The sequence below is a fragment of the Dasypus novemcinctus genome, chromosome 6 (assembly GCF_030445035.2).
Source record: "Dasypus novemcinctus isolate mDasNov1 chromosome 6, mDasNov1.1.hap2, whole genome shotgun sequence".
In the NCBI taxonomy this organism is placed as follows: domain Eukaryota; kingdom Metazoa; phylum Chordata; class Mammalia; order Cingulata; family Dasypodidae; genus Dasypus; species Dasypus novemcinctus.
The window spans coordinates 16900925-16918244 of NC_080678.1; the positions used below are offsets into that span (position 1 = coordinate 16900925).

General features: G+C 36.8%; 1 protein-coding gene across 4 annotated transcripts in view; it reads right to left on the reverse strand.

The window, feature by feature from the left end:
- The window catches only part of WDR11 (WD repeat domain 11), a 107292-nt gene that overhangs the window by 4675 nt on the left and 85297 nt on the right, over positions 1–17320 (reverse strand). For 2 of the 4 annotated variants that reach the window (XM_058298273.2, XM_058298271.2), the window contains exons 17-24: positions 13422–13528; positions 12897–13011; positions 12383–12554; positions 5088–5196; positions 4085–4147; positions 1931–1996; positions 1019–1181; positions 412–507 (exon numbers count right to left, since the gene is read on the reverse strand). In XM_058298273.2, the coding sequence (XP_058154256.1) occupies positions 412–507; positions 1019–1181; positions 1931–1996; positions 4085–4147; positions 5088–5196; positions 12383–12554; positions 12897–13011; positions 13422–13528 (891 nt within the window). The remainder of the gene's footprint in view (positions 1–411; positions 508–1018; positions 1182–1930; positions 1997–4084; positions 4148–5087; positions 5197–12382; positions 12555–12896; positions 13012–13421; positions 13529–17320) is intronic. The other 2 variants (XM_058298274.1, XM_058298272.2) reach the window with 1 other exon arrangement.

The window sequence follows — 17320 nt, forward strand, 5'->3', positions numbered from 1 at the left end:
AATGCTCATGAATGTTTTGTTTACTTATACAAAAATTGAACAAAAGTACTGCACTGCTTTTTTGAAAAAAATATCAAACCACAGCCTGATTTATATAAGGGCTCAAGAAACACCTCATTTTCTCTTTGCAATACATCAGTGAATTCAGAGACACAAAAACAAAACAAAACAAAACAGCCAGGCTTCGTTTGACAATATGAAGTCAAAAATACAAGCTGGTTAACCATATGCTTTTGCTTTCTTAGAGGTCTGCTGGCAGTATTTTGAGAGAAAGCTTAAATTCACACTTACGCTTTCAGGGAAGGAAATACATTAAAGAGAAAATATTATGCTATAAATATGTGGAACTGTGAAATACCAATCAACTAGTAACTCCACTAAATGTGAAAAGAGTTATAAAAATTGATGTACTTGACCCAAGAGAAGTAGCTGATCTGTACATTTTCTTGTATGATCATAAGTTGACCGTTTTACTTCCTGTAGGTTAACCCTTTCCAGTTGAAATTTCTAGAAAGGAAAACGAGAAACAAAAGAAGACTGAGCCTGGATTACAGAATTTTGAATTATTAAACTTTTTTTTGTACTTATTTTCATAAGGATTACTTTGACTTTTCAACTCTGTAGAGAATCAACTTTACAGAAATCCAATTTAATAAGAATTTATAAAGAAAAAGGGTGAAATGTAATATGTGCATGCATGTTTATTTGCTTATAGAAACTGGCATTCGAGTAGAATTGTATGAAACCCCCTTTCCCCCATGTATATTAAAACACTATATTGGAGGTTTAACAAATTATGATGTTACCTTTTAAAATTCAGAATAGTAAATTCAAACCAAGTGAATAGAGTATTTATGAGCTTTTCAATTAGTATTTTAAAATACTAATGTATTTAAGGAACTTATGTCTATTACATGGATTTTTAACTTGGCTTGAAAGTTTCTGAGCTTGGTAGCTGCTATTGATAACAATGATCAAGATGATAGATTCAAAGGTTTTAATATATAAAATGTAATACCTGAAAATAAGCATTTTCACAGAGTATATCATAGCATATATCGAGTGGGTTGCTCAGCTTTTCCCGAGGAGCATCTTCTTTGGCAGACTTTTCCTGGGATAAGCTGTGCAGGTAGTGGGCAGCCACTGTCCAGAAGTGCAACTCCGATTCATCACCATAGAGCCTGAGAAGGGTGAGACCAAGGTCACGACTGAACTCAAGCAAGCTCTGGCCTGCTTAGGGTTTTCTGTGATGGCCTAAAGTACTAGGAGAGCAGTGTTGTTACCTGAAACACCACTTGGGACACTAACTTTGATGCCTGGCAGAATGAATGGGTTCATGAAGCAGCAAGTTCCCCAGCCCTGCTGGGCCTCAAACAAGACAGAAGCCTGAATGCATGGGCCCTGCAGACCCAAACCTCTTCCTGTTCTGTGTTAAGTTCTGAAATCTGGGCAAATATCTGCCTGGATGGCCCCTGGCACATCTTTCAATTTGGTCTGTATCTTCACATTAGAGAAAGCTCCTCTGGGGTAATTGGCTATAAGGTGTGAAAATAATTTGCTATTATTTTCTGGGGAATGGAGGGGAAGGTTTTTTTATAAGTGACAACTCTACTGTACAGTGAAACAGTCCTGTTCTTGCTTTTAAATATAAATATAGTTTTGTATCTGCTATTTTAAAACACATGTTTTAAGAAGCTGTCTGCGAGAGGGAATCCTTCTGGTAGAGAGAGCCTTAAGGCCTAGATCTCACGTTCACAAATTAATTAGTTTTCTACTTGTACTACTATTATCAAAATTAACTATAAGTCAAATCCAAGGGATAAACTGCAATCTGTTTCTGAAAGAGTTTGGCCTTAAAAACCCTTAGTAAGAGAAATGAGTCAATTTTAAATTCTCTGTATCTTTTACCGAAAACTTCAAGCAGTATTACCTTGAAACAAGCAGGCACCTCTGCAAAAGGGTGAATTCTGGATCGAGCAAGAGTTTCTTTATGTCACTGCAGACAGGACAATAAGACAAAAATTGTGAATCAAACAATAATGTGAGAAATCAATATACTCTTGAACTGGAAAATTCCACTCAAAAGATACTTTTTGAGCTTATAAAAGAAAAGTTACTTTGCCATGACCCTGAAATTTTAAAGGTTTACTAAGGCTCAGAGTGTACTGCTGGTTGGAGAAGGAGCGCCTGTTACCACCTCAGAGGGCTGGAGGCTCCGATTTTGATTTATATTCTTGCACAGTTCAACTCACATTTTGGAAAATATTAACAATTACCTAACTATATGAACAAAGATGTTATTGATAAAATTGTTTTGCTAGTAATCAGGAACAGCGTCTTTAGAAGAAGATGGTATTCAGAAATTATTTTTTAAACTATTCCAAAACTAAAATAAAATAAGGAAGAAAGGCTAGTGTTTTAATAAACTGGTATTTCTAAAATAGCAAAAACAAAATATTCATAAATCTGAGGGGAAAATATTCTTTAAATCTATAGTTTCTATTTAAACCTAAGTGTTAATCTGTGGAAAGAGAAGACAAAGTAATTCTGAAGTTTTGATCAATAAAACATTCTATTGTGGTTAATATATTGGATATCATCATTATGTGTGGGAGATTCTAAGTTGTCATTGTTATACATTTTACTATGAACTCTGGTAGACCCAAATTTGTCTACTGCTTTTAAAATGTTCTTGGGTGAAGTGGATGTAGCTCAAGTGGACGGGCTCCTGCCTACCACATGGGAGGTCTGGGGTTCAGTCCCTGGTGCCTCCTAAAGACAGTGAGCTGGCACAACAGGTAGGCACGGCAGGCTGACACAAGATGACGCAATAAGAGACAACAAAGCAGGGAGCTGAAGTTCCTGGTGCCTCCCAAAGAGGATAAGCAGGATGGCGAGCTGGCACAACAGGCAGACCTGGTGAGCCGATGCAACAAGATGATGCAACAAGAGACACGAGAAAAAACATAACAAGAGACACAACAAAACAGAGAATGGAGATAGCTTAAGTGATTAGGTGCCTCCCTCCCACACTGGAGGTCCCAGGTTCAGTTTCCGGTGCCTCCTAAACAAAGACGCAGAGACACGCCAAGTGCAAACAATGAGGGGGTGGGGAGAAATAAATAAATAAATCTTTTTAAAAAATGCTCTTTGCTCTAGGGAGCATATTTTCTTAGCCAGAATTGTGTACACCGCACCTGACAGAGAAAACTCACTTTGGAAGAGGAAGCTGACACAGAAGAACCACCCTGTCTAATGTCCTCAACTCCAGGGCATCTGTGGTGAGGCCAGCTGAGCTACAATCACACTCCAGCCACAGCTACTTCTGCCCTGACAGAAGGGCAGAGCCCTCTGGAACTTATTAACTTGTTGAAGATAGATTTCTCTGTCACTGTTAACTATTAAATAAGTACATCTCCTATAAAACAAAGATACAGACAAATATCCTTTCTTTGGGCCATTAATATATTCCAACGGCAACTTATTTTAATTTTTAAAACACCAAATTACAGTTCTTTCTATTTTCACATTGCTATCTTCTATTAAAATAAATGTGGGAAGCAGATATGGATCAAGCGAGTGAGCTCCTGCCTACCACATGGGAGGTCCCTGGTTCGGTTCCTGGTGCCTCCTAAAGAAGACAGTGAGCTGGCACAATGGGCAAGCATGGCAAGCTGACACAAGATAACACAACAAGAGACACAAGAAGAAAAAACATAATGAGAGACAAAAAAACGTAGGGAGTGGAGGTTCCCAGGGCCTCCTAAGGACGAGCGTGACAGCAAACTGACAAAATGGGCAGGTGTGCGTGGCAAGCTGATGCAGCATGATGATGCAACAAGAGGCACAAGAAGAAAAATATGATGAGACATAACACAGCAGGGAATGGAGGTGGCTCAAGCAATTAGGCACCTCCCTCCCACATTGGAGGTCCTTGTTTGGTTCCCAGTGCCTCCTAAAGAAACAAGGAAGACGAACAGACACAGCAAATGCAAACAATGAGGGGGTAGGGAGAAATAAGTAGATAAAATAAAAAAATCTTTGAAGCAAAAAAAAGAAAAAGAAACACATGTAGTGTGCTTACTTGGACAATGAATTCAACTGCTCTTGAAGGAGATTCTTTATTTCTTCATTTTCTGGATAATCACTGTACAGAAAAGGTTTTAAATGAGTTTATTATTTCTTTATTTAACACCATTTATTTCTTCATCAGAAAAAGGATGTAGATCACATTAATATAGCAATAGCTTTTCTTTAGTCCTTGGTTAAAAACCTGCTAATTGACCAAAATAGCAACACTCTATTCAGGAATTCAGCAATCATCTTTAATGTCTGCCTATTGAGTCAAGACAAAGAAATGAGTAGAGAAAGTCTGTTTTCAAGAAATTGGAAAATTTATTAGCTATTTCTAAAATCTCTTAAATTTAGACCCTTTTTAATCAGGACCTTAATGACAACTAAAAAAATTTGTTCATTCTCTGCAGAATGGACATTCTCTAAGTATCCTGGCAAACAGAGACCTCATGACATTAGATTTTTAAAAATTCCTTCCTCCCATTTCTGCTGTGTACTGCACCTGGTATAAGCTCAGTAAACATTTGTGGATTTAACTAATAATGACTAATAATAGTTTCTGTGAATATTCTTTTCCATAATGAGCAGGTATTCACTGAGATTTATAAAAATATAATATATCTCATCTCTAAAGGAGGTCTGCTGCTGCTGCTGTGAATTAGGCCTGGTCCCCAAATTCCCCTTGGCCTAAATCAGCCCTATTCACACTCATCCTCTCCTCATTATGCCAGGCCCCGTGTCCAGGCTTTAAAATAACCATATAACCACCTGGCAGCACATATATATTCCCAGCCCCACACCCCCCACCCTGCCACAAAGGCCTCGGCAAGGGATGGAAACGAGAGGCTCAAGTACGGTTGTCTTAGAGTGCCTGCTTCTCCATCTCAGCTTGGTGTCAAGGCTCGTCTCCATTCCTCTTTTGTCCTGGAGTACAGACCACTGCTAATTTTCAAGAGTGTCCTTCAACCTCAAGGAAATTAAGAAAGGAAAACAAAAATGGGAAAAAAACTTACACATGAGAAATGTCCAAAGAATATTGTCCATTCCAAGGCTGGTGTAGTAAGAAAGCTTTTAAGGCCAGGGAGGCCCTTGGAACAAGGAGATATGGGCACCACACAGGCTCTAGAAAAAAAAAGTTAAAAAAAAAATAAAGGTTTATACTACTATGACAGTTTACAGAGAAGTCAGCAGAAAACAGTGTATAAAAATGGTGGCAAATCACTTAAAAAAAGCACAGTAAAAGTGGAGAAATTCTCTGCATTCAAATCAGATTTCCTATTTATATTTTTCCCTTCTTTTTCTAAAAATTTATCCTATGTGGCATAAAACACTGATCCTATTTGGATGAAAGATTCAGTGCAATGATTCAACAGATATCAATAAAGCTCATTATTTTAAACACTAAAAATAATCATACTAACCTGTATCATCCTGTACCACTCAGTGTCTTTGCTCTTCTGAGGCTATTAAACCAGCGACCTGCAGTTTTTAGGTTACCTCAGATGACTGGCAGTACCAAATTTCCCTTCTTTAAAGGACTACCTTATAAAGCTGGCTCTTGAATAAAGTGGCTATCTTAGATTTGCCACCTTTCTGGTGCCGAGCATCCCCCAATCTCCCAGTGGTTGGCTTACTGAAGACATTAACAAACAAGATTTGCGTTTTGTTGTTGTTAAATATGCTCTAGTACAGAGAAACAGTAGACCCAAAGGCTTCAACTACCCTACTCAGTCCCACGCATCAGACTCTTGACCTTAGATAGCAGTTCTCTTGAGGTCTGCTGACTTTAACAAACTCAGCTCATTGCCCTTCCAACTTCCTGCAGTCCCTCGATAGATCCCTTGAATAAACAGTTCAGTAAAATTTCACAACCCTACAAATGGTGTTCCCTAATTTAAGTGATCCACATAACTTTAGACTATGATGCCCAATTCAGTAACCAGTAGCCATACATGACCACTGAGCACTTGAAATATGGCTCAAGAAATTAATTTCATTTTTTATTAATTTTAATTATATCTAACCCAAACTTAAAAACTAATACTTCATTCAGTTATTGGATAACTTTTAAGTATTCTTGGAAAAAACCAAATACATGACTTTTTCAATTACAAATTTTATGAAATTTAAACAGAGCTCAAGTATTTCTGCTGAAAATTTGTCCTCTGAATTGAGAGGCTCAAAATATAAAATACACACTGGATTTTGAAAACAGCACTAAAATATGTAAAATAGCTCACAAATAATTTTCAATATTGATTATATATTGAAATAAAGTTTTAGATAATTGCCTTAAATAAAATATATTAATAAAATGCATTTCATCCATTTATTTTTATTTTTTACTTTTTAAAAATGTGATTACTAGAAAATTTTAAATGATACATGTGGCTCACATTATATTTCTATGGTATAGCACAGTTTTAGAAAATTTTGTCCTAGGCAGTTAAAAGTTAAATCACAGGGGAGCAGATGTAGCTCAGTGGTTGAGCACCTGCTTCCCATGTACAAAGTCCTGGATGGCATGTGTAGACTTTTCATTAAAATGTCAGAAAGTTCTTAGGCATGTCCCTACTACTACTTTTTGTTCACACTCAAGAATTCCAATATTGATTGAATAAAATCACCTAAAATGCCATCTGCATTCAAATATCCTCTATTCTCTCCCAGATATCTAACATCAGAAGGAACACTGTAGTTGGTCTCCTTATGCGTAATGTTAAATTTAGTCATCTGGTTAAGAAGGAATTCACCAGAGCTCTGTTTCGTTATAATCAGTAAGAAGCATGTAGGGGAGGAGAGACTGAGAGGCTTTGAATTTCCTATTCCCGAACATCCTTTCATCCAATGACTTAACACTGATGCTCTTTGCTTGAATCAATTATTACATTAGGGGTACAAATTGGTAATTTTCTAATTCTATCATTCTTTCTACATTCATCAATAGGCATTCTTCGATAAACATGAGCTGTCCCTTCTTTCCTCCCCTTTTTCTTTTTCTAAATATTACCATGGAATGAAAGGGTTTTTAAAATTTTTTAATTCAACACTAACATCAATACCACCATTACTCTTTGCAATGATCAGATTGTGCCAGAGTTAGCAGTGGGAGCCCTATAGTTTCTGGGCTATAGAAACTATAGCCCAGTTTCTATATCCTTATAACAGGTCCTCATTGTTTTTAGCACTTCCTTAACTTCTGACACTTGTCATAAGATGTCCCAGGTTCATCTTCCACCTTTTCTGTCTCTATCCTGGAATAAGCTGTTTCTCTGAGGAGCCTTGGTTCTTTTAGGTAAGAAATAGAATTCATAAACCAAAATCTGGGTCCTAGGAGTGCTTATTGCCATTGAAGGGTCATTGCTTCCAGACCATTTCAGTGGGCTAAGCAAGGAAATACATTTTGTAAAAGAATTACACCCCATTCAGATTCAACACTGGACTGCTCTTCCTTACCATGCCCCAGTCCATATTTGTATTTTCCTTTTTCCTCAGGAGTAACCTTGATTCGCCTAAACTGCAATCTATTTACTTTTAATTGTTTCTAGCCTGTAATAGGCACAAAACAGGTTCAGAATTGCTGGTACCACTGTCAACTACTTAAGTAAAGTTCAAATATCCTTTGTAGCTCTTTTTGTCCTAGTATATAAAACACTAAAGGAGTATAGTCAACATTCTGTGTTTAAAAGCTACTTGAACAATTTTTGTGTGTATGCAATTATTTTACTAATTTGCTATATATTTAGGTTCAACTCTTTCTTATATTCAATTTTAGGGTTTGCTTTTCATTTATTCCTTTTGCTTGCATTGTATATATTGGATGTGTGAACATTTAAATGGTTTAAAGGTTGAAATCATAAAAAATATAGTCAGAAGTTTCATTCTAACCCCCCTCCCTCCATCTTTCTAGCCACCTCATTTGTTTCTGGATTATCCATTTTGTAAAACATATAATTTATATATACTCTTATACACCCTTTTTACACAAGCAAACTACATGCATTCTTCTATACTTTGCATGTTTTATCACTCCAGACCAGTTCATAGAAGTCTTCCTCATTCTACTTTAGAATTGCACACAGAAAGTATAAATTCCCAAAATTTATTTTTCCTATGGCTAAGTAGTTAGACTGTTTCCAAAATTTTGCTTTGAATAGCTTTGTGCACATTAGTTGCATATATGGATGTACATTTTAAGGTTAATTCTTAGCAGAAAGGATTGCTGGGTAAAAAAGGCAAATTCCGAGGAGACTTCCTAGAAGATGAGAGACATGGGACTCACTTCTTTCCCAGAAAAATAGCTAGAGGACAGGCAGGCAGAAACAGTCTAGAAAAAATGTTCTAGGGTTTAGGACACCAGGGGAAGGCTGGACACCACCCAAAAGAGAGAGGGGCAAAGGAAAAGAATCTCCATGGCAAAACTGTGAGTTAAAGCTGCAGCCATTGGCGCCCTTCCCACCTTCCTCTGAGCAGACAGCTCCGAATTCTCTGGTCACTGGCTGGCAGCTACAGACAGAGGGGGCTGAAGGGGTATACCTCCCCACAGAAGGGGAGAGAAAGGGATGCAGCCTAAGGCTGATTCAGCTTTGGGCCAACCAGTTGGTCTGGTGTATCCCAGGAACTGTCCAGGCATGTGGGACTGGGCCACTGTTTGCCCTGGGAGCCAGCACCGGACCAAAGTCCCTGAACGGGCTGGGGATGTGGAGAGGAGTGGAATTATTTCCTACCCAGGATAAGGGAGGGGGCTACTGGCAATGGTTGCAGAATAAGGAAAGTTTGATCTTTGAGGTTCTGAATAGCCTTGAGGCAGGATCCTCTGTCACGTTGTTGTGGTCTGTGTTGCAGCAAACACTCTGACCAGGGTCTGAACTGAGAGGGCTGCCAAAGATCGCCATCTGCTGACGGACAAAGGAAGTGCATGTGAAGAAATTAAAAGGCATTGAGAGGCTTTTTCCAGCCTTTCCAGGTTCCCTCCCAAAGGTCCTTGGAAGGGGGCCTGCAACCCATTCCTGAGTCCATGGCCTGGATTTGAGCAACTCAATGGGGACAATCCTAAAGACCTAGAACAGGTTGAACCAAGAATCAAAGAATGGAAGCAACTTGCAGCCACTAAATCCCTAGGCAAGAGACAGAAACTGAGCATCAGAGTAAACTTATGATCATAATCAGATACCTAGACATCAGAAAAAAATTACAAGCTATACTAACAAAATGGGAGAAATGGCCCAAGCAAAGGAATATTTCAAAAGCCGCAGGTAAGACACAGGATTTGGGGCAACTAACAACAAGGTTTGTACAAATCTCCTAAAGCAAGTCAGTGAGTTAAAAGACAACAGGCTACAATGAGATGATCCTTACTGAAAAAGAACAAAATGCTCCTAAACCAGAAAAGGAGGTTGCAAAGAAGAAAAAGATATCCTAGAAGAAACTGAAGAAAAAAAATTTAAGGCTTGGGAATAACTTCAGCATACAAAAAACCCACAAAAGTTAAAAAACAAACAGACAGACAATATGGTTAAAAAAAATAAAGGACATCAAGAAGACACATGGGGGGAGTGGGGAGTGGGGTATATGGGAACCTGTTATGTTTTTTAATGTAACGTTTTGTGTGATCTATTTATTTTAAAAAAGGCAAAAAAAAAAAAAAGACACATAGATATGTGGGAAAAAGTGTAAACTACAATGTAAACTATAATCTATGCTTAGTGGCAATGCTCCAAAATGTGTTCATCAATTGTAATGAATGTACCACACTAATGAAGGATGTTGTTAATGTGGGAAAATGTGGGAGGGCCAGGGAGTGGGGCATATGTGTATCCCCTATATTTTTAATGTAATATTTATATAATCAAAGTATCTTTCAAAAAATAAAAATAAAAAATATATTTAAAAAAAGGAAGACAGATTGAGAAGTCAAGAATAATATAGTTTGTGTGTTTTTTTAATATTATTGAATGAAAATACTCTAATAATGACTGAAGTGAAGAATATACAACTATATGATTATACCAAATACCACTGATTGTACACTTCGGATAACTGTATGCTTTATTAATATGCATCAATAAAATTGATAAAAAAAAAAAAAAGACACTGGGCGAGCACAAAGAAGAATGTGAAAACCTGAATAGGAAAATAACAGATCTGAGGTGATGACAGCACAACTCTGTGACGAATGTGAAAGCCACTGAGTGTACACTTTGGATTGTACAAAACATGAGACTATACAGTACAATGAATGCTGTGGTAGAAGATAGTCTGTGGTAAACAGAACAAATATGAAAATGTTCTCTCATAAACTATAACAAGTATATCATACTAATACAGGATGTCATTAGCTGCATGAGTTGGGGGGAAAGTACACTAAATGTAAGATACTGGCTATAGTTAGTAGTAATGTTTTGACAATGGTTTTTCATAGTTTAAAACAATTACTTCATAACAATGCAAAGTATTGGTGTTGGGTAATATATGAGAGCCCTTTATGGTGATATTCATGTTTGTTTCGTAAGTTCCCAACTTACGCTGTACACTTTTTATGGATACTTACAAATGAATGATAATCTTCAATAAAAACTTAAAAAACAAAAGAAAAGATTGTAAAAGTAAAAAAAAAAAGAAAAATAACAGAGCTTATGGGGATGAAAGACACAATAGGGGAGATCAAAAAGACGTCAGAGGCATACAGCAGCAGACTCAAAATGACAGAAGATAAAGTGATGCAGAAGACAGAACAGCCAAAATGGAAGACAGAGAAGAACAGAGAGAAAAGAATGGAAAAAATTGAACAGGGGCTCAGAGTTTAATAACACAAAGTTCAATAACATACGTGTCATGGGAGTTCTAGAAGTAGAAGAGAAGGGAAAAGGGACAGAAAGAGTACTTGAAGAAAAAATGGCTGAAAATTTCCCAACTCCCATGAAAGAAATGTATTTTCATGTCCAAGAAGCACAGCATAGCCCAATCAGAATAAATCTGAATAGACCTACTGCAAACACAGACTACTCAGAATGTTAAATACCAAAGCAATCTAGGAAGGGGAAGATCCATGCTTGGGTGATTTCTTTCACAAGGTTACTTAATGAGGGGGAGCAAAGAGGAGGAGGGTCAAGTGACTTGAGGATGGGTATGGGAATGCACTGCTTCACTTGATGGCAATCACTGCTACACAGTTAAGAAGCCGAGGTACTCAATTACAGAGGCAGGGGTGGGGATGACAGAGACAAAAGTACACCTAGCAAAAGTTAAAGGCAAAAAGGCAGCTGAGCCAACATCAGCAGCAGACTGGCAATGCCTCAAGCATGAACAGAGTGAAGGAGCACGATTTCAAAACTTTTACTGTCTCTGGACACATCAAATACCGAATCCACAAGGACACAGACAATTCCCAGAGCTCAGTCTCATGCTAAAACTCAGGAAATGTCTACAAGAGTCTCTTACAAGAAGAAAGCCTGGAGTGTACAGTAAAGGTCTGCTTGGAGCAATACTTAATACAGGAAGATGCCTGCTCTGCTCCAGTTAGGATTAGAGTCATGTTCTCCTCTACAAGAATCATCCAAGGCTGAGCACTGTCTTTCATCAGACAAAAGCTGCCTTTCAAACTGATTGTGGATGCACTTAGAATCTTTTAATAGTCACACATGGGATTATTTTTACTAAAATACTTTTTATTCTGGCAAAAAAAAAAAAAGCAGCTGAAAACAGCCATATAATCATCTAATTTTGCTTTGACATCAGAAGATAGTCTTCAAAACTCAGAAGTGTCTTTTCAATGATATGGTTCAAAAAATACAAGGGTCATTATTAAAAAGCCGCCATCATTTCATAACTAGATTCATGTCCTCTGATAATTTTATTTTTTTAATTCATTTTTAAAAAATATTACATTAAAAAAATGAGGTCCCCATTCACCCCCCACCGCCCCCACCCTACCACTCCCCCCACAGCAACACTTTCCCCCATCATCATGACACATCCATTGCATGATAAGTTCTCCTAAATTTTGAATAAACCATTTTTATGAAAGTAAATATCTTTTATCTTGTTGGCAAACCACTTAGAAAAGGGTCAAAGAGAAGGCACTTGTAAAACCTGAGTTGGGGAATGACTAACATCTGCAGTTACAAAGCATACAACATTTTAGCAGTAAAAACACTCAAGCTTCAAGTAAATCTATTCGTTTAAACTAAGTTTCTTAGAAAATAAGATTTAAATGAAACAGAAGCAGCTCTCTCCTCAGCAGACAGCAGCGTGTGGCAAAATAAAGATAGACATGCTTCCTAACACCCTTTTCCTCAGAATTCCATACCAGTCAACTCCTGCTCATCCATTCTAAAACACGAAGACTTCATAGACATCTCCAGGACTCTGATACAGCCATCATCTGATGCCAGGATCACTTTATCTGATGTGCACCAATCCACGTCCAATATCCGAAAGGTCATGTTTCTTCCACTCCTTAAACTGCTCACGATCTGAACCTTTAAGAATAAATTTGGTTGTCATTTTCAGAACGAAAAGGAAGATGTTTATTTTTCTGGAACAAATGGTCAAGAAAAGAAAATGCCTGTGGCAAAGGCCCAGTACAAATTTAGAACTGATCAGCTTTTAAAAAAAATGAAAATAAATAAATGTTGCACTGTCATCTTTAGAACAGAATACAGTAAGATTTTTGAAAAGAAAATAATTTGTTATAAGAAGCTTGATAAACCCATTATGTAGTTTTCATTTCTATATCAGGAAGACAGAAGGGGAAAAAAAAGCGTGAAGTACAGGTGACCAGCAGCTTCATTTACATTTTATCCCCATGGAGCTGGGCCTACCTCTTTAGTATCCCACACTTCAGCTCCATCATTGTACATTGCTATTAATTTTTGGTTTCCTTTACCAGGGGCAAAGCGAATCTTCCTCACCCAACTTCGGTGTGTAGGTATCCCTCTGAGAACAAACAAAAAACCAAAACACCAATATGATGTGGAATGAGATCTAGTTACTGGAATCAATGCCCCATGTCTCTTTCTATTTCTCTTTCTGACAAGGTCTGAGGATGAGAGAATTCTTTTACTTTCTAGGGTAGGAGCCACATCTGACAGAACAGATCAGCCTGTTAACAGCAGCTGAGTATGTTCAAGTCTTCTGCATGGGCTGCCTGCAGATCAGACTCAAGGACTTTCCTTCCTAATAAGGTGACTAGTGACTCGAGGGGCCAAGTTACAGTTAGCCACATTTCCTACTCCTGCTTACCATGTCACAAGCCTCAAATGGAACCTAATTTATATAGATCAAGAGGTTATATATACAAATATTTTTATAAAACCAAATAACAAGATTATATTCTTGGCTCATACCTGGATACTCTGCCTTTCAAATCCCAAAAATTTAAATTTCCATCCATATCTCCAAGAACTAAGGTATCACCTTTCCAAGCGATGCAGGTAATACTACCCATACTTCCCTAAAAAACAATAAACAAACATAAACTTCACTATTTACAAATGGTCATAAAAGAAAAATATCTTACTTAATGATCATGACGAAGTAATAGATACTTTAATAAAATTTAATTACAAGAGTTTTTGTTTTAGTATGAATGCCAATTAATTGTCACAGATAGACTTCAACACTAATAGGGCTACACAGCATATTGGTTTCAACTATAAAGAAAAAGGAGAATTCAATTTGAAAGCCATTAAGGTATCTCAACTAGATTTATAGAAAAGGGGTGTCTTTTCAGGAAGAATTACTTTAGAGAGAAAAAAAATTGAGAGAAGAAAAAAAGAAGAGGAAAGGAAATCCTTCCAGAGAGCTCTCGACTCTAACTTTTCATAACAAAAGGATAAATAAATGAATCATGAGGGAAACTCAAAACTGTTTCAAAACTAACTGTACAGCAATTTTTCTTCTAGGAAAGGATCCGGGAATTCACTGGTACCTTTTGCAACTTTATGGAATAATGAAGGTGAAGAGATATTGTTTAATTAAGGCATTTGGAAAATTTTGAGTTCACAGAAATCTTTGCAAAGAAGTTACATAGAGAAAAGCATATATAGAAAAAGTAACTACTAGAATGAACCTAAGATGGCAGGGGAAGGGGGTAAGGGACTGGCTTGCAGTTTTAGCAATTACACAGAGGCACTGTAGAGGGGAGCTTAGGAGATGGGTCCTGGAGTCAGACTACATGGGCTTGAGTCTGAGCTTTACTACTTAATTGGCTGTGATTTGGGCAAGTTTACTTAACCGTTTCTGTGTCTGGAACTTATCAATAAAATAGGGTAAAAGCAAGAAACTTAAGGAGTTAGTACTAGTATCAGTAAATTTATACAAGTAAAAAGGCTTAAAGCAATGCCTGCCACACAGTAAATGGTCAAAACACGTTAGCTATTAAATAATAATTTAACTGTTCAATTATTGTTCTCCTTATTGAAAGGAATCTTTTTGCACTTACAGTACTATATAAAAACACATGTGTTTTACTCTCATGCTTGTTTAATGAGTCTCCCATGTATCATGGAAGGGTAAGAGGCAGAAAAGCTCTAAGCGTTTGTCAAATTGTCACTGACAGAATGTCACATATCCCAAATACTGCATAAATCCTAATGGTAGTCAAGAAATAAAAGAAAAATGGAATTAAAAATCAATATTATAATGAATTCAATAATAAAAAATTTCAGATGTTATATAAAATAAACAGAATTCTGTACAATTCAATGTGAAGCAACACTCGAAGATAATCTTATTTCTATTTTCAGAACCATACTAAAAGAACGTTTAATTAAGAACGTGCCTTTTAAATTTACTTTTTGGTCTTGAAAACTTTCACATGTTATAAACTTACTCATTCCCACACAGTAGAATCCTAAAGTTTAAATAAGCCCAGAAATCACAGTGGTACCAGCTTGGAAATAACAACCGGATACATTAATGTAACTGCAAAGATAAACCAGATCTTTCTACCTAAGAGTTCAGAGATGGAATGCAAATCACATGTAGGCATCAAGTGGTTTTTAGAGGACATGGCATAGACAAATCTGCTTTATAGCTCTAAATAATCACAAGAGAAGAACATATGCTAAATCAAAACCCAATAAAAATGTGGGTATTAAAGGGGTTTAAAGTGAAGGTCTAAGGTCAAGTATATTACTAAAAGGAAAGATAAAAAACAGTAACGCGGAACTGCATAGCATAGTAAAACTGTATGTGAAATATGAATATGGGTAAAATTGCATATATAAGACCGTTTTTCTTTGAAACTTAACAAATATATGCTAACACTACAAGATGATAATAAAAGACAAACAAACACAAACGAACATTATACTAAGTGAAAGAAACCAAGCACAAATACTACATATTGTATGATTCCAGTTATACAAACTGTAAATATAAATCAATTTATAAAGATGAATTTAGATTAGTAGTTATGTAGGGCTGGGGAAGGATGTTAAAGGATGTGGACTTTTTAAGTATTGAAATTGTTCTAAAATTTTCTGTTCTGATGAATGCACAACATTGTGATTTTACAAAAAGTTACTGATGATACACTTTGGATAGATTGTATGGTATGTGAATATATCTCAACAAAACTGTTTAATAAAACAAACAAAAAACTGCTTAATAAACAAATAATTGTGCAAGAATAGCCTGAAATAGCTGCTATATACAGCAAGGGAAGCACAGAAACCGAGGGGTGAAGAAATTTGTTAGTTTATTTTTTGTTTACTATTATTATTAATAAAAATGCTCCAATGACGACTGAAGTGATGAATGCACAAATATGTGATTATATCAAATACCACTGATTGTACAGTTTGGATGAATCGTATGCTTTATTAATATGTATCAATAAAATTGATTTGTTAAATAAACAAACAACCCAACAATATATTGGATCTTGATATGTTGCCTAGATATGAAACATGATGTTCAAAAGGACAGAACACTGGAATAAAGACAGGAATAGATATTCTCTCATTCTGGTTTTCTAAATAAAGGCAGTTAACAATAGACTCTCTTGTGTACATAATCAAAATATGCCAAGCTTTTCTCTCATTTTTAGCATTTTTATTTACTTTAAGGTTCTGGGACTGAAATTAAGAGGAAAAGTTTTAATTCAAAGCAAATGTTAAATACTTTACATTTGGGGGAGGGGCTTATGATAAATATTGAATTAAAACAAATAAATTAACCAAATGAATGAGAAACCTACTTCTAGCTTGAAATGGTCTGGCAGGCAGAACAGAGACCTGCTATATCCTGCTTCAGGACTCCACAAAAAGAGATAGAACCTTTTTTTTTTTTAAGATTTATTTATTTCTCTCCCCTTCTTTTGTTAAGATTTATTTATTTCTCTCCCCTTCCCCCCCAGCGTGTGTCCATTCACTGTGTGTTCTTCTGTGACTACTCCTATCCTTATCAGTGGCACCAGGAATCTGTGTTTCCTTTTGTTGTGTCATCTTGTTGTGTCAGCTCTCTGTGTGTGCGGCACCATTCTTGGGCTGTACTTTCTTTCGTGCTGGGCGGCTCTCCTTACGGGGCACACTTCTTGCATGTGGGGCTCCCCTACGCGGGTGACACCCTTGCGTGGCTTGGCACTCCTTGCACGCATCAGCACTGCGCATGGGCCAGCTCCACATGGGTCAAGGGGGCCCGGGGTTTGAACCGTGGACCTCCCACATGGTAGACGGACGCCCTATTTGTTGGGCCAAATCTGCTTCCCAGAGATAGAACCTTAAAAGTTGTGTGATGCAATCATCATCCTGAAAGAAGCGCTTATAAAATGAAAAATTTACATGCCTAATGTCCAAAAGTTATAAACGTTTTTTTAAAAACTTGTACCTTGAAAATTAGAAACTGAGCTCTAGTGGACGTATCTGCATTCTAATCTCAAATGTGAAGTGACTAGTAAACAAAGAGACTGAGCTGTTCGACAGTGGCACTAGAGGAGCTCTGATGGGGCTCCTCCTCAAAAGGATGTATGTATGTATGTCAGCACACTGTGATTTTCCAAAGGACAGCTATTTTGCATTGAAACTCTAAGTCTGTACTCTTTAACAATAGTTTTTCTTTCTATACACTTAAAGCTGGGTTACTTTTTTTCATTTTGACTATCAAACATCAAATTTTCACAGTGGCATTATTATTTTCGTTCTTTCAAATTACCGAAAAATTGTGGCAATATTTGAGATATTTTGAAATAGAAATAAGATTTACTGAATCTCCATACGAACTTTTCCATTTAATAGTAAAA